At 43.4% G+C, this 27,405-nt stretch overlaps 1 protein-coding gene across 1 annotated transcript; it reads left to right on the forward strand.

Annotated features, from left to right (window-relative positions):
• On the forward strand, positions 1–26,041 carry slc35a3a (solute carrier family 35 member A3a). Its single transcript, XM_084337992.1, has 8 exons — positions 1–325; positions 1,153–1,364; positions 7,279–7,433; positions 9,248–9,370; positions 20,877–21,051; positions 22,082–22,200; positions 22,756–22,889; positions 23,092–26,041. Exons 2-8 carry the CDS (start codon positions 1,175–1,177, stop codon positions 23,180–23,182), a joined length of 987 nt encoding a protein of 328 aa, XP_084194118.1. The 5' UTR covers positions 1–325; positions 1,153–1,174; the 3' UTR covers positions 23,183–26,041.
• The last annotated feature ends 1,364 nt before the right edge of the window (positions 26,042–27,405 follow it).

The raw sequence follows: 27,405 nt of genomic DNA on the forward strand, positions 1-27,405 counted from the left end.
CGAGATTTAACGCTGCTGCAACATACCTTACTCGATTATTGTGCTCCTTCGCCATTGAGGAAGCGTTAGCTACGCAATGATGATAATAGATCATGGATATTCTGTTTGTAAAAAAGACAAATAGGCTGAAATGCTGAAGATAGTGTCAAGTTATAAGCTACAGTAACGTTAGCTGGCCATTGTAGGCCAATGGACGCAAGGACTTGGAACTCCTGGTACTGCTGTTGTGACAGCTGTGGTTGATCCCAGTCTCTAACATTAGTGAAGCCCCTCACAGAGGAGCTGACAAACTACACATCCTGAAGACAAACAACAAGCAATCTAGGTAATGTCAACTAAACTTCTAACCGACTAATCTTACTGTCTATCTGTATGTCGTGTGTGTCATATATGTTATGATGAATTGAAAATGGGGGACCCTGATGTAAACAAGACGAAAGTCTTTCTCTGGTCTGCATCCCCTTAACAATTGTGTATTGAGCTGTACTGTATTGTACCCATTCTGCAATCTGTTAATAAAGTTTTCAATCAATCAATCAAAGACTTGTACGAAGTTGCTTTCAGCTGGGAATCTGACACAAATTCAAGGAAAAGTAAAACTATTCTTCATAGTATTTTCATGGTGTGTTTTGACATAACGCTACAATATGGCGTAATGCCACCATTGTCATTTAAAATGATAATAATCGCCTGCTATTTTATTTCAATCACCTGTTCTTTTGCGACCAATTCTGTCTGTGATTGAACACTGAATTCCTTTGATAAGTCTGTTTCTCTCTTCGTGAGTCAATCCCCCCCACTTGTCCTATTAAATAAAACCACAAAAACATCGTATGTTTTATGCTTAATTCCTGTAGCTCTATATTCAAATGTGTTGTTTGCAATAACGTGTCAATGACGGATATATGGTAGCCACATTAATTTAGTTTAGTGTAACGATATGCAATCATCTCATTTCATCTTCATTTCACTATGAATTGAAAATGGGGGACCCTGATGTAAACTAGACAAACTTTCTCTGGTCTGCATCCCCTTAACAATTGTGTGTATTGAGCCGTACTGTATTGTACCCATTCTGCAATCTGTTAAATAAAGTTCATTCATTCATTCATCTCTTGCCTTTTTCAACACCGCCCACTCTGTGCTGAGCAGCTTCCCACCAGGCAGTGTTCTCATGGCGTCGCCCAGGCTGAAGTACCTGTCTCTGGGTGTGCTGGTCTTCCAGACCACCTCGCTGGTCCTCACCATGCGCTACTCCCGAACCCTGCAGGGTGAAGGACCACGCTACCTGGCCTCCTCAGCAGTGGTGGTGGCTGAAGTCATGAAGATCCTCACCTGTGTGTTGCTTGTCCTCAAGGAACACAGTAAGTGCAATACAGTACAATTACAAAATGGTGGGATTTGATATAGAACAGTGGTTCCCAAGAGGGTTATGGTTATGGGGTTCAATTATTATTAGTCAGCTTGCAGTTGGCTCAATGAGAGAATACAAGAATTACTGTTCTGATCACAGGGTTCCTTCTCTCCGCTGATACCATCTCGTCCTAATGGTATAGATGTTGGAAGTCTGAACTAGCTTAAATCACATTTAACGACAAGGATCTTCTCTGATGGGTCTCCCTGTGACCAAATCTTATCAGATGGGGTCCTGGCCCTGGGACAAAATCTTACCAGATGGGGGTCTGCAGCCTAATGCATATTTGACTAACTTGACCGCAAAGGTTTGGGAGCCCCTGTAATGGAAGACACATGCTACAACATTGCTGGCACATGGCAGCACAGTAGCTGGCGAAGCCTGCTTGGTGATGAGCGGTGGCCACATAGGATATTATGGGCAATTCCAGCGTTATGGATGTTACATTCAGAGAGAACATTGGAAACTTAACTTAACATTGACAAGGCATCGATTTGAATTGGAAGTATAATTTACACATTTTAGTTACACTTATTGAGATAAAGATGAGCCTGCAGTAAAAAATTATTTTACCTCTTGGATTTTGAGATAGGTGACAAAATATACAGCGTTATGGATGTTATGGAAATGGACAAGCTTTTCGGACTCACGGAACACATGATGAAAACTCTGTGAATATCTTTTTCAAATAATAACATGTTTACTATCACTTTGTAGGGAAAGTTTTAGGTACCCAAAAAGCACATTCAGGAAAACCTGGCATTTCCTCTCAAGGAATGAATCACAAAAAAGTGCTGTTATAGATGTTACGTTTTTGCGTTAAGGATGTTACACAAAAAACACTATCAAAAATAGGGCTTTACCCACATGTGTTTGACTTCTGTGGACCATTTTGAGGGTCAAACCAGTCTGGATTCATGTTGTAGTCTGAAAAAATGCCAGGAAAATGCTTCTTCTTCTTCTTCTTGGCTAGTGCCTGATCGAGTCATTGAACTTAGGTTCTTGATGGAGGATGATAAGGGCGAGATTGTGGGAGAAATAGAGAGGTTCCTTCTGGACTCAGGGTCTCTGGAGGTTTTCACTGATGGCTCTGTGGATCCTGAAAGTGGGAGGGCAGGCTTTGGGTGGTGTGTGCCTCGGTTAGGGATCGGTAAGGGACAAAGAATATCTGATGGCAGCTCTGTATTTGTGACAGAGTTGCTTGCCATCCTCTGGGCATTGTGGTGGGTGGAGGAAGTGGGACCAAGCCAGGTGATTATATGCTCTGACTCGGCTGCTGCACTGATGGCTCTGAGTGCAGGTGGGTCTAAAGCTCGCCCTGATCTCATTCAGGAAATAATGTTGGTTTTATATAGGATTGCGAAGGCAGGCTGGTCAGTGGAGTTTTGTTGGGTCCCGGGGCACACTGGGATTGCGGGAAATGAGATTGATGGCTGACTCCCTTGCCAAACAGAGCCTGGGAAGGGAGGAAGAGATAGGCATTTCAATGGGAAGAGTAGAACTCAGAGAGAAGATAAAGAAAGGAGTTGAGGCTGAGTGGCAGGCTGAGTGGGAAAGGGGGACCAAGGGAAGGCACTATTTCTCTCTGCAGCCTCGGGTCAAAATCAAGGTGTGATAGGGTGAAGATGTGTAGATTGAGGCTGGGACACTGTGGGTTGAACAGTACCTTGTGCATTGTGGGAAAACATCCAGATGGGGGGTGTGAATGTGGAGAGACTGAAACTGTCGGGCATGTCTTCCTAAAATGTGAAAGGTATAGGAAAGAGAGGGAAATCTTTTATAAAAGTGGTAGAGTTGGGAGTCTCTTCCTTCTCTCTTAAATCTTTCTTTGGCATGGATAATGAGAACCACCAGCTGATCACAGAGGCAGTGCTGACATTTCTGCATGCTTCAGAGTTGTACCAGAGGATATAGCGTTATTGTATTTATTAGTATTGGACAGGCAAGAGGAGCAGAGAAGAAGGAGATAGTGTGTTTTGAAGATGAGAAGAAGAAGAGGGTAAAAAACAAAAGTTGGTTTACCAGAGGCCTAACTATTTGGCACACCACTAGCGTAGTATAAGAACTGAGGAGGGCAGTAATACGCCTGCGGGAAATTCAAAAGAAGAAAGAAGAAGAAGAAGAGATCATCAAAAGAATTGCGGAGGGCAGTAATACGCCACGATGCGTCTACACTGCCGGAAATTCTAAAGAAGAAGAAGAAGGAAATGAGAGAATTGTTGAATATATATAGAACACAAATGTTCTAGATAATGTTCGATTATGACATCATACTGTGACATCACAAATGTTCTAGAATGTTTGATTATGACATCATACTGTGACATCACAAATGTTCTAGAATGTTCTATTATGACATCATACTGTGACATCACAAAAATCACACACAAAATATATATATATATTTTTTTTTAATAGTTTCAAAATATCAGTCACTTCTGAAAATAAATTACAAAAGGTTTTTGGAAAATAGCTCTTTATTTGATTAACATAAAGTGTTTTCTATACAGAGAACAGCAATATTAATATCGGTTAAATCAGAAAATGAGTTTTGGAGCAATTCCATGAAAATGTCAACCTCACCATGAAAAAGAAAGTTATAAAAAATCAAGTCCAATTCACTCTGCCTGGACTGGTTCAGAGAAATGGTATCTCCCTCTGTTATCCATGTGAGGATTGAGGTGTTCACGAATCTGATCAAAACTGACCCAGGATAGGGCGGTCAGGTGGCGTAGCGGAGATTGCATTCGTCACCAACCCCGGAGACGCTGGATTCGCCTGTTCGAATCCAGCTCACAGCTCCGGGGTTGTCACCAGCTTGGCTGGCCGTTCACACTAATACAATTGGCAGTATTAGAGGGTGGGAGAAGCTGGCGGGGTGGGTCCGGGTCGTTGTAAACAGCGACTCCTACAGTTCGGTCGGGGCGCCTGCTAAGCGCGGATAGGATCTAAGGGCGGTAGTGTGATCCTTCCACACGTTACACGCTCTCAGTGAGAGTCCGCGCTGCCAGGTGAGAAGAAGCGGTTGATTGGCTAGACGTGTGTCGGAGGAAGCACGTGATAGCCTCCACTCTCCCAGACCGACTGTGGGGGGTAAGTGCGCAGCGACCAGGAAGGGGATTGGGAATTGGCATAACGACTAACATTGGGATGGGAGAAAATCGGAGGAAAATGGAGGGGGAAAAAGATCCAAAAAAAAAACTGACCCAGGACGCGTCTATGCCAAATACAACGCTGTTCGGTTTCCGGGTTCCTCTGATTGGCCACTAAGCCCACATGATTGCGCGCTAGCACGCCCCCCTTATCGCCCACTGCCGCGCTGTGAAGCGGAAGAGCCAGCGGGGCGAGGCGGTGGTTTCTCCCCGGCTCCGTGCGCCTCTGACTCGGTCCAGCTCCAGCAGCAGCGGCCGTCTTCTCTCCGAGGCGGCTTGTTCTTATTATCCCCCATTGTTCAGGTCGACATGGTCGCACAAACACCCGTTGGAGGAGTAGTGGGGGAGAAGAAGAGGAATATTTTTAAATAGCAAGAATTATCGACTGGCAACTCTGTGCTCGTCAGACATGTTAATGTCATGTATGTTGTGTATGTCATAAATGTCTATGAATTGAAAATGGGGGACCATGATGTAAACAAGACAAACGTCTTTCTCTGGTCTGCATCCCCTTAACAATTGTGTGTATTGCGCCGTACTGTATTGTACCCATTCTGCAATCTGTTAAATAAAGTTTTCATTCATTCATTCATTTCTCCCCCACTACTCCTCCAACGGGTGTTTGTGCGACCATGTCGACCTGAACAATGGGGGATTAATAAGAACGAGCTGGAGCTGGACCGAGTCAGCGGCGCACGGAGCCGGGGAGAAACCACCGCCTCGCGTCGCCCCGCTGGCTCTTCCGCTTCACAGCGCGGCAGTGGGCGATAAGGGGGGCGTGCTAGCGCGCGGCCACGTGGGCTTAGTGGCCAATCAGAGGAACCCGGAAACCGAACAGCGTTGTATTTGGCATAGACGCACCCAGGACTTGTCCTCTTTGGTTGGAAGTGCAGTGGTAAGCCTCCATAAGGGACATGGACATGTGGCGTTTCTGAACCCTCTGCTTGACTCCGTCTTTTATGGTCACTGCATCCTTCATTCCTGGGGCCTGTCTTGAAATGTCGTCCCTAGAATAATACTCATTTACTTTCTGTTTGGTTTCATTTGGGGTTTCTGTGTTTTTTGGGGTGGGTTTCTTGTCACGATACTCGGCAAAACGATAACAAATACACATGTAGGCTGAGCAGACGCGAGGGGGAGATGGCCGACAGCAGCCGATTAGCAGTAGGCTAACGTGGACACTGCTCTGCCTAGAGTCTAGACCAGTGGTGCCCAACCAGTCGATCGCGATCGACAGGTAGATCGCGGGCTGATTTCAAGTAGATCTTGATTAATAAAATTTTATTATTAAAAAAAAAGAGAAAAAAAAAAAAAATTGCTAAATCAACTCTTCCTCTCCTTGTTAACTACAACAAGCAATGCTGTTTGTTATTTAAGATGAGGTCGGACTCGGCACTGACAGATTTGTGTTCATTATGCTGCTTTTATAAAGCCTCAAATGACGGCTTACAATATACAATTTTGGCTGGTAGCTCTCGGGCTAGGTGGTAAATAAAAAAGTAGATCTTGGTTCAAAAAAGGTTGGCCACCCCTGGTCTAGACCAACAATGTGTGAAAAAGTTGTGTCTGGAAATATGTTGGATTTTAATCAAACAAGGAGAGGAGTCATAAAATACTTCAGATTTAAATCAAACAAAGGGGTCATAATCGGACTTAACAACACACATTTCTGATAGTGTTTTTTGTCTATTTCAGATGTGTAACATCCATAACGCAAAAATGTAACATCCATAACGTCACTTTTTTGTGATTCATTCCTTGAGAGGAAATGCCAGGTTTTCCTGAATGTGCTTTTTGGGTACCTCAAAGCCTTCCCTACAAAGTGATAGTAAACATGTTATTCTTTGAAAAAGATATTCACAAAGTTTTCATCATGTGTTCAGTGAGTCCGAAAAGCTTGTCAATTTCCGTAACATCCATAACGCTGTGTATTTTGTCACCTATCTCAAAATCCAAAAGGTCAAAACATTTCTTACTGCAGGCTCATCTTTATCTCAATAAGTGTAACTAAAATGTGTAAATTATACTTCAAACAAAGGGGTCATAATCGGACTTAACAACACACATTCGCAATGTAACATCCGTCACTTGCAATGTAACATCCATAACGGTAACATCCATAACACTTGTAAAGAATAAAAAAAATAAGACCAGAATGACTAATTGTTGCTAATATGTCATCTTTATAAAGGTTAGCTTTGCTTAGGAAGTTTGGTTGACATTGCATTCCAGATGCATGTTTTATGACAACTTTTCCTGGAAAACGTTATGGATGTTACATTCGCTGTCCCATAAAGGGGCATTATAACAGCATGCTTCACCTGCCAATGGAAAGACACAAAGTACATAATTGATTCACATATTGATACAACAGCCCTTCATGACCAAAGGTGAGGTTAGAAAAATATCTGTTGATTTTTATTTTTGCCATTCTGGCCATTCAGAAAGTCATACAATTAGGTTAATCGAAAATGAAATTTGTACATCATTGTGTCTCCTCCTGTAGTGTGAAAAAACATGCATTCTCATAAATATTACGATCAAATCTATTTTGTACTTCAAAATATAGACCTTGATGATACATTTGAAATTGGTTTGGTTATGATCATGTTATTTAAAATGTTTCATGGTGAGGTCACATTTGCATATAGCTGATTTGAATATTCTGTTTGTTTATATCATGTTGTCTAAATTCTGTTCTGTATTCCTCAGGTTACAGTGTTCGAGCTCTCAACAGTGTTCTTCGACAAGAAATAGTCCACAAACCCATTGAAACCCTGAAGCTGGCTATCCCCTCCGGCATCTACACTTTACAGAATAACCTGCTCTATGTAGCACTGTCCAACTTGGACGCTGCCACCTACCAGGTGAGAAAAGGGGACAGTTCAGGGGGGGGGGGGGGGGGTGCATGAGATGGACACACAAGGTATAGTCAAATTGCCAGGGTGGCTTCTCGCTTGTGTAATTGGGACTGCCTGGCATTGCGGAACAGGGTTGTTATGTTTTGACGATGATGTTCATTCTGTGGGAGTTGGCTTGTAGGTAATAACCAAATAATTTTCTTAAGTGGAGCGCTGCCCCATGCCACTATCCCTGCACCACCAACCTGCAGGAATATTGCTTGGTCTAGCTGTCGGTTGTCGCTTGAAAAGTGGGATAGAACAAAGGCTGACCACATGATATAATAATAATAATAGGCTACATGTTTTATGTCTTAATTAAAAGAATATTTACCTTAATTCGTTTTGGTAAAAAAAAAGCTCACAGTACATTAACTGGCTGCCCTAGACTCGTTTTATCTCACCAGTCCTGAGACAAAACGGCAAGACTGCATATAATCTACTTTTTTGGCGAACCGTAGGCTACAAGACATAATAATTAACGAGGGCAGGAGTAATATCTGGCACACAGTAGAAGATCTTAACCGATATTGAAATGGTGGTTCAGAGTTCTTTGTCTTTCATTTGCATTAGACGATTTTGCCAAAACGGAGCACCATGCACTTGAAAATTATATTCTGGTCCAGAATATCTGAACCTATAATCTTGCCAGCACTGCGGAGCTTGATATCACCACCGCCACCTGCCAAATGCGAGTGTCATTTTAAATGCCAAGATGTCATTCTGTCTGGCTTTTTTGGGGGGGCCTTTCGGTATAGAAAAATGCACTCCCTGTGGTGGCATTTTGTCATTGCATTTGCCATCAAAAATTACCTATAGACTGTCCTGTCTCTTCATGGTGACCCCCGGAAATATTAGAATAATTGTTGGAAAGTTGTGCGTCAAGAGAAAAGATAGAAAACCGTGACCAGCAAGGTCTCCCCGACAGCATGTCTTAACTCATCATTGTGAGTTATGCATGTCAAATTGATTATATTTATAACTGCATCCGTGCACCTTTTGGAAATGAGGGTCGCAATATCGAACTCTCTATTTTATAAAGGAGGAGTTCAAATAAGCCTACAATGTATGAAGGAGTGGAGATAAAAAGCTGAGTTTCTTGCCCCAAACTAATTATGGAGAAAATAACTAAATACCTGCATGTCATATTTCAGAACCACAGCCTGAGATGCTGCTTCTATCAAACATATTTCAGAACCACAGCCTGAGATGCTGCTTCTATCAAACATATTTCAGAACCGCAGCTTGAGATGCTGGTTTCATCTGCCTACGACTCAGGAATACGTCTTTCTGTCTAAACACTAACTCGGCGGCGGCATTGTGCCGTCTTAGCTTGGTTCAGTGTAAAAAAGCAAAGCTGGCAGAATGACTGTTCTCCTTTGTGGCATTTTTGCATGATGTCTGTAAAAAGGGCTAGTGTGACTGAGGGCAGTATAACCCTGCTTCAGTAGAGCTAGTCAGAATGATGAATCTGCCTTTTCAGGACACATCAGTAGAGCCCTTACCATCCATCTGTGATCAACCATAAGATCGGTCTGCAGAGAGCCACGACACCATTTGGTTGTATGAGGCTTCATTGACAACGGTCTCTATTTCACAAGATATCTTTCGGAGTGTGTTAAAAATCAACAACAAAAGCCGCTCATTAGCATAGCGGCTTGAGATTCAAGCTCCTGGAAAGGCAGCTCCTATAAAATAGGACCCCCAATCACCTCAGAGGTTAAATAATCAATTGTGAAATGTTCCTTTAATACTTTTCCCATTCTCATTCTCTCCATCAGGTGACATACCAGCTGAAGATTCTAACCACAGCGTTGTTCTCTGTGTCCATGTTGGGTCGCAGGCTGGGGGTCTATCAGTGGCTCTCCCTGCTCATCCTCATGGCTGGCGTGGCTCTAGTACAGGTGAGGGTCGCCTGCATGTCTCTTAACTCTTTGAGTGCCAACAGCTTTCCCCATCTGCACTGGCTGACGCCAGCTTTTCTTGACCATTTTCACGATATTTCACGATCTTTGCGGAGCTATTGTATATTCTATATTATAGCTATGGAAACAATAGTATGGCTCATTTGACGGACACTATTTCTAGTCCAACATGTAAAAAAGAGTTTGTTTCTACACACTGTAGTTTGTAGTTTATTACACGCTAAACATCGCCCATTTCCAAAATAATCCAGTCTTTTTCCATAGATCGCGAGATATGACACGTTATATGCAATAAGCCCAAAATCGTTCTGGTTGATCGCCTGAAATCCCAAATACTCCCAAATCAAAGGTATATACTATGTACATATGTGCCTTCACAAAATCATCAAGGGGGGGGGGGGGTGTCGGCGATCGTTACGCAAAGCTTGTTTTAGGTCCGGTAAAATACGACACTGATCGTTCGGTAAAATAGACATAGAATATACCTTACCTTAGCCAGACGGTACTCTAAAAAGAAGAATTCCAATGATCCCATCGGCGATCGCGATTACTCGTTTATATGTAATTAGTTACTTGGAAACTATAGGTTTTGAGGCGAGTAGATCTCCTAGCGATTGCTCTGCAAGAGCTCCTCCCCCTCAGAGCAAGTCAGGACAGAAAGGGATCAGGACAGAAACTGTCTCAACTAGACTATCAAGAGTTAAAAAGGTAGGCGATACTGCCACCTGGTGAGATTCGATCGTCATTGCAATTCCAATGTAGGCAAATTAATCAGGGACAGCTAGAGGGCTCCGGCTGACCGTATAGAACGGGGATCAAAGGAAAAAGATCAAAGGATCTAAAAACGAGATATTACATTTTTGGCGCTCAAGCGTTGGCGGTGAAACACGAGATATTACGTGTTTGGCCGTCAAAGAGTTAAAGGAACACACCAACATTATAGGAAATGTCCTTTACCGTCTTATCCAGTGTTGGACAAGAAGATGGATACCAATTTCCACTCTGTGCGTTCAGTAGAAACCTATCCAGCTGCAATCTAGCTTATAGTAGCTTAGCACAAATTAATGGAAGCAGATAGCCTTATGGTTACAGGTTCGGTAGTGGATGAATTTAGAATGGTGATTAAACTCGAACTACGTGTGCGATTTTAAACGCACACCTGCCGGCAATCAGAAAAGAGTATTCAGGGGCGCCCTCGTGGCGCACCGCATAGTGCCTCGCACACCCACACGGCCGTCCCGGGTTCGACTCCCGCTCCCGGGGGATAATTTGTTGCATGTCTTCCCCACTTCTTCTCCCGTTCTCCCTCTCCTGTCGGTCATAAAGGTGGGGTAAATTTTCAGAAAATCATAACCCTGAAGGCAAAGGGTAAATTATTCATAGTTACGAATTCTTTTTTCACTATCTATATCACTAGTCTATATGAGATATAAATCTGAATATGGCATCGGATCCCCGATGTAAGAAAACTTACAAAAGCACATTTAATTCAGGTTTGTACCTTGTGTAGTCACACTTAACTCATTAAGCCCCACCATTTTTTTTTTGAAAATTCGCCTAAAACAGCATGCTTACATTAAAATGCTTATATATCCAGATTTATAAGAGATACTTGCATAAACTTGGTACCTGAAGAAAGCTAAGACTTGGGGGATTCCAATGTCCAACACTGTACAGCAGTGGTCACCAACCCGTCGATCTTGATCGACTGGTCGATCTTTGAGACTGTCCCTGTAGATCTTTCCATGAAAATAAAAAATTAATAAAAAAAAAAAAAAAAAATTTAGATCTTACCCTGAGAGTCCACATTACAGTTCTACCTTTGTTTTGATGTGAAAAGTGATGCTGCACTTAGCACTGACTGAGAAAGTACACATTACAGTTCTACTTTTGTTTTGATGTGAAAAGTGATGCTGCACTTAGCACTGACTGAGAAAGTACACATTACAGTTCTACTTTTGTTTTGATGTGAAAAGTAATGCTGCACTTAGCACTGACTGAGAAAGTACACATTACAGTTCTACTTTATAAAATGCTAATTGTAAATATGTTTGTCAATGTTAATAATATGAGAAAGTCCACATTACAGTTCTACTTTTGTTTTGATGTGAAAAGTGATGCTGCATAAGATGACTGCACTTAGCACTGACTGAGAAAGTACATAATAGTTCTACTTTGACGTTTTAATGTTGGACCAAAGCATTGCATGTAATTAGAATACAGGCAAATAAAAGTAATTTAGTTTAAAGTACAATCTTGGCTGTCTTTTTCTCTCAACGCTTCAATCTTGCCTTCACCCAAAAAAAAATGATCTTGGGCTTAAAAAGGTTGGTGACCACTGCTGTACAGTTATTACCAAATTGCTGTAGTATTCCTGCAAACACTGAAGAAATGTCATTTTTTTATCCTCTCCTATACAAACACCCTGTTACTCTCATGGTTGCACCCCAGCTATATTCCTACTTTCTTCCTCCATAGGTGCAGATGTTCTGTGCAAAGTTTCATGTCAGTAGAATAAAAAACTTGGGTTTAGCACCTGTTTTTGTGGAGAGAGGGCCTGGTGCTGGTGGCCATGTTGGATTTCTCAATTTTGAGGCCTTATTTGACATTTTTGAGCTTGGTATACAGCAGATTTGGATTCAGCACCCCTTAATACCCCTAGAAATGTTGTGTACCAAAAATAAACACGAAATGCCTTCAGCACATTTTCTGAAATTCGGCCTAGTCTCTGACCATGAAAAGCTGGAAAAACGCTAAAATAAATATTTAAAAAAAAAGAGTATTCACCCAGGCCATGGTATAAATGGTCTCATTAAACGTCTGGGAAAAGTATTGTGATAATAACGCGATACTGGGCGTCACATATCGATATATCATGGACCATATTTCACGATACACGATACCCACCCCTAATTATTATAGGGATCGTTTTTAGATTAAATTTTTTTTAGATAAAGTGGTATAAAATACTTGCCAGTAATCGATGCATATCCATTAGCTGACGTACTGAGTCCCATGGTTGGAGTTCTGGCTGCATTCCAACACAAATGTTACACCACCAGTCCTTGTTTGTTTTCCTGGTTCACATACCTCGCAAATCCAGCTGTATCGCAAGGTAATAATCACACACACACACACGTCTCAAGGGATTTCAGAACGAGACTTCTGTTTGCGCCAAAATTCTGTTGCACTGGCAAAAACTACCACCTTTACTGGATGTACGTTACTTGGTAACCAAATAAAAGTATTCTGTTGTGGGTGGTTAAAAATTGCCTGGCTCACTCATAACGCAGCCAGAACCGTACTCAGTAAGTCAGCTAATGGTTTACGCATCGATTACTCTATTGGCAAGTATTTCATACCACTTTATGTAAAAAAAAATATCCAAACTATCCATATAAGTATGGCTGCCCCCATTGATGATGTCACTCAGTTTTGAGCCTGTGGCGGGCTTGGTTGCTGCACGGATAGTTCACTCCAGATAATAGCTCACATAAGAATGCAGGTTGATAAAAGGCAAATTAATTGCAAGTGTGTAATACCCCAAGTGAAAATACTGGAGAGAATAACGACTCAGAAAGCCCACGTGACATGGTGGTGCGTAACGAGCACATTCTGTATGCACTGTGCCATGAGGAGTATGTACTGTATGCACTGTGCCATGAGGAGTATGTACTGTATGCACTGTGCCATGAGGAGTATGTACTGTATGCACTGTGCCATGAAGTGTATGTACTGTATGCACTGTGCCATGAGGTGTATGTACTGTATGCACTGTGCCATGAGGAGTATGTACTGTATGCACTGTGCCATGAGGAGTATGTACTCAATGCACTGTGCCATGAAGAGTATGTACTGTATGCACTGTGCCATGAAGAGCATGTACTGTATGCACTGTGCCATGAAGAGTATGTACTGTATGCACTGTGCCATGAAGAGTATGTACTGTATGCACTGTGCCATGAAGAGTATGTACTGTATGCACGTGACTGTACCATGAGGAGAATGTACTGTATGCACTGTGCCATGAGGAGTATGTACTGTATGCACTGTGCCATGAAGAGTATGTACTGTATGCACTGTGCCATGAAGAGTGTACTGTATGCACTGTGCCATGAAGAGTGTACTGTATGCACTGTGCCATGATGCAACTGCCTCAAGAGTTTTGTGTCAAGTCAAGAGTTTTATTTGTCACGGCATACGAGTATACAATGAAATGCGGGTGGTCTTGCCCGCAACGATGTGCATAATACAATAGTAATAACATATAATAGAATCCAATAGAACGACATTGTGCAATAAAACAAGTAAACAGGGTAGGGCATATCGGTATATGTACATAAGTTATTTACAGAGCATGGTAGGACATGCTAGGTCCTGTGGTAGTGCAATACACTGTTAGCTACGGATGAGGCACTGGGTCTTTATGTACATGCTATATTATACAATCTCAAGTTATACTATACTATTCTTAAAGTGACCTTTCCTTAGTGGCCATAAGTGTGGACAAATGGATCCAAGATCCATTCATTACGCTAGACGCAATGAGTGTGTGCTTGCTCATGTTAAAGTGGCTGCTAGTGTGTGAGCGTGTACAACAGTGTGTGTGTGTGCTCATGTGTGCTTGTGTGTGGAGAGTTCAGTGTTCAAGGCTCTGATGGCCTGGGGGAAGAAGCTGAGCCGAAGTCTCTCTGTCCTAGTAGCTGGTGTTCGCAGGCGTCTGCCTGACCTCAGCAGCATGAACAGGCTGTTGTTGGGGTGGTGAGGGTCTTTCATTATTCTGCAGGCTCTGGATTTGCACCTCTTGTTGTATAGAACCTGCAGGGGTGGTAGTGCAATACCCGTGGTACGCTCGGCTGAGCACACCACTCTCTGTAGGGCCTTCTTGTCCTGTGCCGTGCTGTTTCCATACCAGGCAGGCAGTGATGTTTCCAGTCAAGATGCTCTCTACAGCTCCGGAGTAGAAGGACTGGAGTATCTTCCCAGATACTCTGAACTTCCTTAACTGTCTCAGGTGGTAGAGGCGCTGCTTCGCCTTTTTTACGACTGAGTCTATGTGTGTTGTCTATGTGTGTTGTCCATGTTTATGGTGCTCTCCATTAAGTACCGCTAGTGTTGCACATGATGCAGCGTGGTGCACGTGCTTGCATATAGTCTCTGTTGGGCACTCCTAAATTAGACCAGGTTACATTACCCTTTTTGATTTGACTCTGAACGTCATGTTATTTGATCTGGGGGGTTAAGGTTATACGCTCACTATCAGGCGAGCAAGCTTGTTATTATATAGTTCAGTGTGCTAGCTTGAACCAGGCTAACGCAAACCATCAGGGAGATGGATGATGGCTTTGTGACTAATGTTAGCTCATGGATTTCTGTGGATTACAGTATCTACTATACCTGCAGCTGAGGTCCCTTTGACTTTGCCTACAAAGTGCCCAAGTATTCACTTAATTCTGTGGGAATCCGTCTTCGACTTAATCTGAAATCGATGGGGGAATTAATTTAGATTTAGCTCTCTGCTCGTCCATCTCTCTTTCTCTCTCTCTTTACCCTGATTTATTGCCAGCTTGTTGTTCCCCTCCTCGTTGCTAATTTACTGCATTCACTAGTAGTTAGGGTGCTGCAGTCATGGTTGCAGTGGCAATTTGCAGGCTTGGTGCAAAGCTTATGGAAAGCCTGCAAAATCTTCACTGCCAGTTTAAAATGTAACCTTGTATAATACTTCAAACAAAACATATTTAAGTAGAAGTAAAATGACTGGTTTTATACCTATATTAATACTACAAATCTGTACATATATCAGTTCTGATTAGCACTACACTCTGTAGTAGGGGTGTAAAGGTACACGTATCCGTACCGAACCGTTTCAGTACTGGACCTAAGGTTCAGTACGGCTGTGTACCGAATGAATACAACGGTATGGGGGCTGTTTTTTTCACAATTTAATATAATTATTTAAAAAAAATGTATTTAACAAATCGATTATTAATTTCAATATAGAATATTCGTTGACATCCATACAAGTACAATATTATTTACTGCACACACTACATCACCACTGAGTGGAACATGCACCGAACCGTGACTTCAAAACCGAGGTACGTACCGAACCGTGTTTTTTGTGTACCGTTACACCCCTACTCGGTAGTACTCATTTATATATTCTGTACCCAGTACATTGTATATTACTATTGCACTTTACTCTTACAATTGCACTCTGGTTGGATGCCAAACTTATTTTCGTTGTACTGTACTTGTGCTGTATAATGACAATAGATTTTAATTTAATCTAATTTAAAAACGACTCAAAAGTACAATTACACAAAAAAGTTACTCTGTTACAGTAAAGAGTAATTTCTACCCTTGGTGGTGAGAGAAAATGGTGGTTTTTCAATGTATGTGATGTATAGATTGGGGAGAGATGACAGCTAAAATGGTAGATCGAAATGTGCATGGAAGCAGGAGACGGTGATATTGACGGTGGTGGAACCAGTGGTTTCACAGGCACAGGCCGCATCAGTGAGGGTTTTGTTATGCATTCCTTGGAAGAACATCTGAGATAAGACGGAGTGTCTCCCAGAGAGGGAGAGCGGTTCACAGTGAATGAAAGTTTATTAGTGTTAAAGGTTATGCAGTTGTCATGACAACACGTCGCATGACAACCAGAAGGCGGGGCCGTCGTTGCGACGACGAACATCTATAAGTCGAACGGTGTTTCCGGGTGGAAGCCAGACGATAATCTGACCGAGAGCGAGTAGGACTGAGATCACACAGAGGACTCTCTCTCTCCTCTTATCACGAGAGAGGGGGGGGGGGGGGAGGAGGAAGAATGCCACGACATCATTAGCTTCGGCTAACACGAGGAGGGTTCAGGCTAACGACTAGGCCTGACCACTATTGGACTGAATAACAAAAGGACAATCTGAACACACCGAGAGATCATTAGAATAGACTCTTCAAGGACGATAACATCTGATAACATCTGATTATGAGGTTTCTGTTTAGAGAAATAAAACAACGCTTTTCCTCACAAGGTATCTCACGTTGTCGAAGTGTCGAATTCTTACGGAAGTGGAGGAGTATTATGGTTCATGGATTGCACTAATGGGGGAAGATAAGGATCTTATCTACCAGTATCGGAGACGTCAGGACCATTAAAAGTACACAACGCAGAGGAATTGGATGGAGGGCCAAAACAGACGAAGACGTGATACTGGCCAGTTTGATCAGAATCTTACAGTTGGTGCCGTGACCCGGATTTGCAAGAGATTAAAACAACGGGAACAGTTGGTTGTTGATGACAGCCAGAAAGCAAGAGATAAGAACAACGGATAAAGACTTTTTCAATAATGGGGCGACAGTGGACAACAGTCATCAATGTGTGGGAGAATCATGATCGAAGCAAGGCCGGTCAGCCCTGGGAGAGAGCGGCGAGTCGAGCGGTCAGGAGGCGAACCAGCGCTGTAGGGGAAACAGCGCTCCGATCAAAAATGTGAGTTCACTGTGCACACGGTTGTTTTGATCTTTTATAGCCAAATAAAAACGAACAGATAGTGAATCCGTAAACGTAAACATTTCTAGTTTGACACAGAGAGAGAATGCCAGCTGTAATAATATGAGCAGAGAGCCATGGTGAAAATCGTAGTGCTGGGGAGTTTCCATTACCCATAGGGGAATATTTAGAGTTTAATTCAATTAAGGAGTTTAATTGCGGAGGGGGGGGGGTAGTGCTGGGGAGTTTCCATTACCCATAGGGGAATATTTAGAGTTTAAGTTAATTAAGGAGTTTAATTTTTTCAAGATTACCAACTGCTTGTGTGTATACACGGTGGTGTATGTAGAACTTTGTAAAGGAACTCAAAGTAGGGTATAGAGCGACGGGACAGCTCCAGGGCGACGGTAGACAGCCCCGTATGGTATATAGAGCGACGGGACAGCTCCAGGGCGACGGTAGACAGCCCCGTAGGGTATAGAGCGACGGTGACAGCTCCAGGGCGATGGTAGACAGCCCCGTAGGGTATAGAGCGACGGTGACAGCTCCAGGGCGACGGTAGACAGCCCCGTAGGGTATAGAGCAACGGTGACAGCTCCAGGGCGACGGTAGACAGCCCCGTAGGGTATAGGGCGACGGACAGCTCTGTTGTATGTTAGATGATAGTACGAGTACGTATGTGAGTTAGGAGCAGGGAACCAACCTGCTCTGTTGTATGTTAGAGCGATGCTCGGTTGTATGTTATTATCATAATAATAAGATCGATATACAGGTTAATTAAATAAGTTTAATTATGAAATAAGAGGGAGTTCGATCTCCAGTGGGGCCTTCTCACACCTAATAAATAGGCAGAGTCTTGAGGGGACACGTCACCAGAAAGAACTGGCGCGCGCTGGGGGTCACCCGTGGGACAAACGTAGAGCGCCGAGTGGGTATCGTTTAGCTGCTGGTGTCACGCCGGAAGACAACAAAACAGGGAACAGCCCTGTAGGATTAGATATGGGTGTTGAGAAGGTGGGGGACTAATAGAGAACAAATAGCGCCATGGGCTGTAGGACACTCACACCGTCCAACAGTCTGAAAGGGCGTGGCCATGGCAGGGGCTTGCAGAGGGAAAAAATATATAGAGAACGAGCTGCAGGCCCAAAGCCACGGTAGACTAATAGAAAACACAGGGTCGAGTGTACAGAAAGACTGCCGGTGTTGTGTTTCTGCTTTCAAGGGGGGAATGACACCGACAGCGATGGAGATGGCCAGGAGACAGACTGGAGGAGGAGGAAGCCGCAGGGGCCAGGCACCGCAGCCTGGTACACAGATGATCCACGACGAGAGGGAGGAGACGGCGGCGGTGGAGATGAGCCTCAACCAAGATGACCGACAGGGCGGAGATGACCGACGGGGCGGAGACGGCCGACGAGGCGGAGTCCAGCGGTCGCAGGCGGTGTTGCCCATGGGAGAACGAGGCGGACATCGGAGGGGCCTTCCCGGCGGAGACACTGTTTAGAGAGCGTTTTGAAACAACAGAGCACGGGCGGTGAATCATGGACAAGCAGGGACTTCCTTTCAGAGTCAATCAGGAGATCGAGAGACCAGACAACAGCGAGAAGTCCTGTGTTCATTGATTAGGAGTATGAGATATAAATGGAGGATTCATATATAAGATATATGTATAGAAGGATATATATATATATATATAGAAGGTAGATAAGAGGGAGAACAGTAGAACAACAGGATATAATTATTGGGAGCAGACAGGGGGGCTCCAATGGTTATGAGTCGTTGGATGTTGTTGGTTTTGGTGGTCGGTTTCGGTTCCCTTTGTGCACGAAGGGGGGCGCAAACAGACATCAGGCAGCAGGATCACTGGGTTGACAATGGGCCGTCTTCGTTTCTTGTGCACGAGAGACAAGGTTGGTTTGCTTCAACCACAGGCTATTTTTGGCATAATTAATTAAAAAACCAAATAATGATTTATGATTCTGAAGGGGTGATAAGAATCAAGGGGGGATTGAGAGAAAATGGTGGTTTTTCAATGTATGTGATGTATAGATTGGGGAGAGATGACAGCTAAAATGGTAGATCGAAATGTGCATGGAAGCAGGAGACGGTGATATTGACGGTGGTGGAACCAGTGGTTTCACAGGCACAGGCCGCATCAGTGAGGGTTTTGTTATGCATTCCTTGGAAGAACATCTGAGATAAGACGGAGTGTCTCCCAGAGAGGGAGAGCGGTTCACAGTGAATGAAAGTTTATTAGTGTTAAAGGTTATGCAGTTGTCATGACAACACGTCGCATGACAACCAGAAGGCGGGGCCGTCGTTGCGACGACGAACATCTATAAGTCGAACGGTGTTTCCGGGTGGAAGCCAGACGATAATCTGACCGAGAGCGAGTAGGACTGAGATCACACAGAGGACTCTCTCTCTCCTCTTATCACGAGAGAGGGGGGGGGGGGGGAGGAGGAAGAATGCCACGACATCATTAGCTTCGGCTAACACGAGGAGGGTTCAGGCTAACGACTAGGCCTGACCACTATTGGACTGAATAACAAAAGGACAATCTGAACACACCGAGAGATCATTAGAATAGACTCTTCAAGGACGATAACATCTGATAACATCTGATTATGAGGTTTCTGTTTAGAGAAATAAAACAACGCTTTTCCTCACAAGGTATCTCACGTTGTCGAAGTGTCGAATTCTTACGGAAGTGGAGGAGTATTATGGTTCATGGATTGCACTAATGGGGGAAGATAAGGATCTTATCTACCAGTATCGGAGACGTCAGGACCATTAAAAGTACACAACGCAGAGGAATTGGATGGAGGGCCAAAACAGACGAAGACGTGATACTGGCCAGTTTGATCAGAATCTTACAGTGGGTAAATGGTGCATTTATATAGCGCTTTTTATCCAAAGTGCTTTACAATTTTGTTCCTCACATTCACTCACACATTCACACATCGACAGCGGAGGCAACCATGCAAGGTGCCGACCTGCACATCGGGAGCAATTAGGGATTAAGTGTCTTGCTCAAGGTGTTTGAGCTTGTAACGTTAGTTAGCTCATAGCTATCGTGGTAGCCAGACTGGACGTCGCAGCATGTTGTTAGCACAATAGCTACCAAGCTAAGCTACGTTAGCTTCTAACGCTGTATACACAATATGTACAACGACACAATGATCAAACACCTTATAACTACTACTATTGTCGTGTCCATAAGTTCCCTGGCAGAATACTTGTGTGGACAAAGGTATACAAAGAGGAGAGAACCATTTTAAATCGGGCATTCATGCCGGCTAACAAGCTAGACGTCGCAGCATGTTGTTGGCACAATATCTACCAAGCTAAGCTATGTTAGCTTCTAACGCTGTATACACTATGTACAACGACACAATGATTTACATTATTACAAATATGGTAACGTGGTTGTGGCTTTTACAAATAGTGGTTAGCTTTAGAGATGGATGGCTATGATCACGGAACAATAGTGTTAGGTGAAACGGATACATTTTCATTCATCACTTCTCGGCTAGTAGTAGCAAGGCTCTCTGCCTGCCACTAGCTGTGTGACTCTCCCCTCGCTGCCCTGCACCTGAAGTGACGTCACGGCCCTGCTAGCGTCTGATAAGCTTTTAGATTTGCTCGTGCATGTGATTCGTGCATGGACCTTTTTAACCCTTTCTGAGTGGCATTTCCGGCGTCAAATGGAAATAAATAAATAATTAAATTAGATACCAATGATGTAAACTACCCATAATTGCAGAGTAGGGTTTAACCTGCAAGTTGGCCTTTAAGTGTCTTGCTCAAGGACACTTCGACACGCTGCCTGTGAGGAGCGGGAATTGAATCGGGAACCTTCCGACTACCTGACGACCACTCTACCTCCTGAGCCACTGTCACCCCGTTATATACCGTTACATTGTCCGTTACTCTGTATTATCAACGGTCATTTAAAACTCCCTCACGTCTGTGTTTGTGTGGTCTATCCAGTGGCCCTCTGATTCTGCCGAGGCCCCAGAGCAGGACGCCGTGTCTGCAGGCTCTCAGTTTGTTGGCGTGACGTCCGTCCTGGTGGCCTGCTTCTCCAGTGGCTTCGCCGGGGTCTACTTTGAGAAGATCCTCAAGGAGAGCAAACAGAGCGTGTGGGTCCGCAACATCCAGCTAGGTCTGTATCTGGGTTGTCTCTCTGCAAACCCAATTTTGTGCTTCCGTTTGTCTGTCTTAACTGTTTTCCCTTTTCATGTAACACTAAACGATGAGTACAGCCTTTCATCCAGAATATTTTATAACGGAAGATAATGAAAAAAAATACTAACTATTTTGTCGACAGGTCCTTGATGACCGGCACCTTTCTCATCATATAGTTGTTGTCGGACATTATTGGTGTTGAAAACGGATTATGACCTGTAAGGAATCTCATCTGAATTGTGCTTAGCCCCTATTTCCACACGGCGAGCCAGCTTCAGCTTTCCACCCCGCCTGCAGTCTCTGCTAAGATGAATGTGCCTGTCCGCTTTATTTTTACCTTGGAACGTGTGAAGCTCGTGTTAATTCCTCTGCGATTGATTTGCTGGTGTGAACAAAGACCTCGTTCTCTGAAGCAAGTGTCTGAGCTAGTGCCAGGATGTTCAAACGTGTTTGTTTTCTCTTTGTGGTGGCATTTTAATTAATTTATTTATTTTCAGTTCTAGCTGTAAGAGAATCTTCAACCACATTAGTGGGGGAAACCATGTGTGTAATTCTATTGATCCAACTACAAAAGTAGTTGCAAAATGTCTTGATTTTTGTCTTGATTTTTCACGTCTCATCATATTTAATGGTATTCACTTCACTTTATCACATTGATGATGTGTAATGGGGATATGATAGTGAGGCTGACTCAGGTCTAGAAAGGTATAAAATAAAATTTATTATACTTGTTTCCAGGTGTTGAAAAGTGGGAATTAAACCAAAAGTGTGAAAAGAAAAGAACAGATACATCTGATATGACTAAATATCCTGTCATGTTAAACACATGTGATGTTAGTAGTTGTGAAGAATAACCTTGAGTCACGGAGTGATGCTTCCTAGTTTACAGTCATATTGCCTCATATTTAACATCCAGTATCCAGTATGGAATCCTGAATTCTGAATCAGAGTCAGATCTTTTGTTTGTGCTCATCATCTAATGCTGAATTTTGCATATGTGCCTCCAGGGCTGTTTGGCCTGGTTTTCGGCGTCTTCGGGATGCTGGCGTATGACGGGGAGAGTGTGAGGCAGTCTGGAATGTTCCAGGGATACAACACAGTCACCTGGACTGTTGTGGCTCTGCAGGTAACGCCCATCACTCCCTGTTAGATCTTTTACCAAAGAAGGTCCAACATGTTGCTAACCAGCTGCAGCTATGAACAGAAGTAATAGAGATTGATGGTGTAGGTATTAGTAAAATGAAACGTGCTGTATTAGTGCATTTATCTTGTGCTGTGGTTTGATGCACTATTTGTCTTTTTTTATTTTCTTTCATTGTTTCATGTACTATAAATTATTAAAACGGTTTGAATTAATAATGGAGACTGTTAATTATGTATTCATTATTTATTTAATAAACAAACCTCCCGGTGTCTCCCATGGATCATAATTGAGTAATAATTAGTTATCTAAAGATGGTAATTTAGAGTATTGTGTTCATTCATAGTTCAAGACTGTAGAGGCGGAGTACTTCTGATAAATCACATTCACACTCAAGTGATTTGGATTGATTTCACAACTGCAAATACAGTACATACATGGGCTGTCCAGAAATGTTCAAAACTGACATAGTTTCTTAGTGCAAGGGTTCTATTAATTTGGGCCTTGACTTTGTCTGTGTTTCTGTGTTTGTTTTCCTAGGCACTGGGCGGCCTGGTCATAGCAGCTGTCATCAAGTATGCAGACAACATCCTGAAGGGCTTTGCAACTTCCCTCTCAATCATCCTGTCGACTCTAATATCCTACTTCTGGCTCCAGGACTTTGACCCCACTGGGTAAACACACACACACACACACACACACACACACACACACACACTGGCAACTTAAATCCCATTTATGCACACACATGAAATACCCTCTCTCTCTCTATCATCTGTCTCCCTGCCTTTCTGTTTCCCTTTCTCCCTCTTACCCTTCAACCATCTCGCTCTGTTGAGACCTCTAGCTGACTGTATCTTGTGGTGTTGTCTGCAGAGTTTTCTTCATGGGTGCCATCCTGGTCATCGTAGCTACCTTCCTGTATGGCTACGAGAGCAAGCCCTCTCCCAACCCCAGCCGGGCCTAGGAGGAGACCCAACGCTACCAGGAGGAGACCCAACGCTTCCAGGAGGCCCAGAGCAGAGAATAAAGAGGAAGACTGGAGGCTGGGGGGAGGAAGAGAAGAGGACTATTTCCTATTATAGCCTTGTGATCACAGGAGGAGCGGCTCCAATTCAGCGACTTGAAGGAGGGGAGAGAAGATGTGAGAAGCTGAGGAGAAATCAAATGAACAGTTGCATGCATAGTATTGATGCCTCAGACACCACCAAGTGCCTCAGCCGAGAAGCGTAACCAAGGAACATGTAGACGGAATAATGACCAAACTGGACTGGGCGTCCCCATGGCTACCACTAGACGGACTGAACTGGTTGCCATGGCTACCACTAGACGGACTGAACGGGTCGCCACGCCCCCAGAAATGTTTCGGGATATTTTCAGAGAGACAGACTGATTGTATCTATATAGGCTCTGAGACCTATTTGACTGCCACCCCCAAATGTGTTACTGCCATAACAATCATGACTTCACAATGGATTGATGAAAAACTAAACAAAGACCGACAATAGTAGCTGTCAATAGGCAACAGTTAGATGATATTGTGTCAGCAGCCCTGGGGGTAGCCTGACATGTCGGACCCATGGAACGCTACACAAGCTAGCTCTCCATGGAATGCTACAGAAGCTATCTCTCTATGGAACGCGACACAAGCTAGCTCTCCATGGAACGCTACACAAGCTAGCTCTCCATGGAACGCTACACAAGCTAGCTCTCCATGGAACGCTACACAAGCTATCTCTCCATGGAATGCTACACAAGCTAGCTCTCCATGGAACGCTACACAAGCTAGCTCTCCATGGAACGCTAGCTACACAAGTTAGCTCTCCATGGAACGCTAGCTACACAAGCTAGCTCTCCATGGAACGCTACACAAGCTAGCTCTCCATGGAACGCTACACAAGCTAGCTCTCCATGGACCGCTACACAAGCTAGCTCTCCATGTAACGCTACACAAGCTAGTTCTCCATGGAACGCTAGCTACACACGCTAGTTCTCCATGGGGGATCATCCCTATGTTCCCCGGGTCCTATGTTCCCCGGGTTCTATGTTCCCCGCTTTGATTGATTAATAGATTGAACATTTTATAAAAATAATTTTTTTTTTATTAATTATTAATATCCGCCTTGTTTCGAACGGTTAAGCTTAGGCCCTCTTTTGAACTGGTTACGGTTAGAGTTTGGAATCAGGGCTGAGGGTCTAAAATGTTCAATCAATCAATCAAAGCGGGGAACATAGAACCCGGGGAACATAGGACCCGGGGAACATAGACATGCTCCCCTCCATGGAACGCTAGCTACACAAGCTAGTTCTCCATGGAACGCTACACAAGCTAGCTCTCCATGGAATGCTACTAGCTTTCCATCGGGTCTGAACGTGGCACACACCAAGAAGTAAGTAAATAATCGTCCATAAAGTCAATTTGACTTACTATGGTAATGTCTTGGTGTCTGGTCTCTCATCACATAATGAATTAAACTGAAGTACAGGTGGAAAGAAGCTCCTTGTATGTGAGGCTTGTTTACAGGTGAGAGCAGTTGGTTAGTACAGAGAAACCGCCTTTTCCCACCCTTTAATGTTTTCACAGCACCAGGAATTCATTACCGGACGAGAGGTGAGACACCAACACTTCACCACACTATGTCGAATTGACTTTATTGACTATTTTTGCCAGGAAGCTATTTGTTTACTTCTTGGTGTACCACGTTAAGACTTGATGCACAGTTAGCTTGCATTGTGCGCCATGGGCCTAACCTGGGCTACTCTGGTGGGGGTACTGTATATCATAAATTACACAGTTAGCCAGATCACTTTCCAAATAAATCACTGAATAACTTCTGATATTTTGTTCATAATTAACAATTATCGATATGTATGACTGAATCACATTCCTAAACCTAATATTCTAGTTTAGTTTTACAGATGATTCAACCCCACCAACAAATTAAAGGTTTCCTGGCCAATTTGCTAATCCTGTTTTATGACTCGCCATATTTGTTGGCTTGGTCCCTCAGTCATAACGTTACCAGTTTGCTTTGACCTTTGACCTGTCCCCGATCACCCATCCTATGAGGATTAAGGTAGGTTTGTCGGTTAAGGGACCAAGGGCACAAGTTTTATTGTAATGCAAAATCTGGCTCTTATGTTGCAATTTGTTTACTTATTTTGTTTTTGCTTGCCAGGCAACATGGTATACTGTAGAAACCATTTGAACCTCCATATTCAGTGACGGAATCATTTCACTATATGGCGCTGGTGCATCTGTGTCTTTGTCGGGGGAATAACTGATTACATGTACCATGGTTAGTCATTTGACTCCAGAAAGTGAAATCCATTGTAATTATTTAAAGAAAAAAGGGTAATCAGATTACAGGAAAAGATTTTTAATTATGGTTGTATCTTTTTAGTATATGATTGAAAAGGGCATCTTGATTATGAGTTTGATACACAAATCATTTTACACAACTAGAAATTATGAATGATGGGTTTATCATATGTTGTATGTTAAAATAACGTTGAAATTAGTCTGTGAAATGGAATAAATATTCTGTTTAAATTGATATTCATGCATAGAGTTTGGAAGCGAAAGTAATATGACTATGTTACTGTCTTGAGTAATCCAATGGATTACAGTAATCATGTTACTGATAAGAATGTTAAACTGCTAGTCAGATTTAATTTAGAGGTAACCTGCCCAACCCTGCTGTTAAGACTCTACTTGTGTTTTTCATCTATAACCACTTCATGAGTATGTGTATGGGGCAATGCGGGTATAAAAGTGATGACTGTTACTATGTTTACCAATGATGATCTTATAAAGGAAGATTTTCCTTCAGCCTTGGCTTGGTTTATTTTATTTTGTATGGGGATCATTGTGTCATCTCCTTGATCTCTCCCTCTCAGACACATACATTCACACTCGTATTCTACTGGGAATGCAGCAGATTTGAGTGTTGGCCAACACTCATGACCAACAGATTTGTTTTGACTTTCACTTTATCCTCACATTTTTTATTTGTACACAATCTTATTTAATCTAGTCCTGGTGAATCTTTGAGCAAATAGAACGACATGAATACCTGTGTCGTTTACATTGTACAGTGATAGTATTTGAAAACGTACTTGACAATATCGAATGAGAGGGCGGCTAAGTGGCGCAGTGGGCAAGGCGCTCGCCACTAATGCAGGAGATGCTGGGTTCGAGCCCAGCTCTCGGCATTGCTACCAGCTTGGCTGGTCGTTCATACTAACACAATTGGCAGTGTTAGGGGGTGGGAAGCTGGTGGGTGGGGATCGGACGTTGTGGACAGCGACTCCTACAGGTCGGTTGGTGCGCCTGCGCAGCAGAATCGGGACGTGACGGGGGCAGCGTGAGCCTCCCACGTGCTACTCCTCGCCACAGAGATCGCACTGTGCAGGTGAAAAGATGCGACGGCTGCCTCCTCGTGTACCGGAGGGGACACGCGATGTAAGGCTTCGTCCACATTGCAGCCGACCAGTGGGAGGCATGACCTAACAGCGTTCGAGACAGGGGAGGGTAGAATTGGACAATACGAAATTGGGATGGGAGAAAAATAGAAAATGGGAGAAAAAGTAGATTAAAAAAAAAACAATATCGAATGAGATTACGGAGACCTGTTTAGCATTTTAATGCGTTAAAAACACTGCATGCAAAAGTTCAGCCAGTTTGAATATCGAAACACAAAGGACTGCCCCACCTCAGTGCTGTCTTCACCATCATATGCAGTCAAATGATTCTCAGTAGTACACCACCCACCCAAAGTCATTGACGTCAATCACCAAATGTATTTACAGTAAAATCGCTCAAACAAATTACAATTAATCAAGTTCATCGTCAAGGACTCGTACCAGTTGGTACTCCACAGTCCTCAGGCACATCTGTTACTGTAAGGCTGCTGATACACCAGATGGGCAACACTCCCAGCAACGGGTAACAAATTGAGACTGGGTCAAGAAATCTGTTGAAATGTTTTCCTTCGAATGAGACGAACCCACAGTGCTGAGGCGGACGTCTACGTCCAGGTTATGAATTCCAATGTTATGTACATGGCCATGGAAGGTTCAATCAATATTTGAATAAGAGTCAAACTTGTGATGTCATCAGATATTAAGTATGGAGCTGCTCCATTGCCAATGAATGGCAGACTCATTCTGTGGACCCATGTGATGTTT

Source organism: Notolepis coatsorum (assembly GCF_963971535.1).
Source record: "Notolepis coatsorum genome assembly, chromosome: 2".
Classification (NCBI taxonomy): domain Eukaryota; kingdom Metazoa; phylum Chordata; class Actinopteri; order Aulopiformes; family Paralepididae; genus Notolepis; species Notolepis coatsorum.

Excerpts from the sequence above, each read along its gene's own strand:
- slc35a3a (XM_084337992.1), top strand. The coding sequence starts at position 1,175 with ATGGCGTCGCCCAGGCTGAAGTACCTGTCTCTGGGTGTGCTGGTCTTC. Across the intron at positions 9,371-20,876 it reads CTGGCGTGGCTCTAGTACAG|TGGCCCTCTGATTCTGCCGA; the intron begins GTGAGGGTCGCC and ends TGGTCTATCCAG. Across the intron at positions 22,201-22,755 it reads GGACTGTTGTGGCTCTGCAG|GCACTGGGCGGCCTGGTCAT; the intron begins GTAACGCCCATC and ends TTGTTTTCCTAG.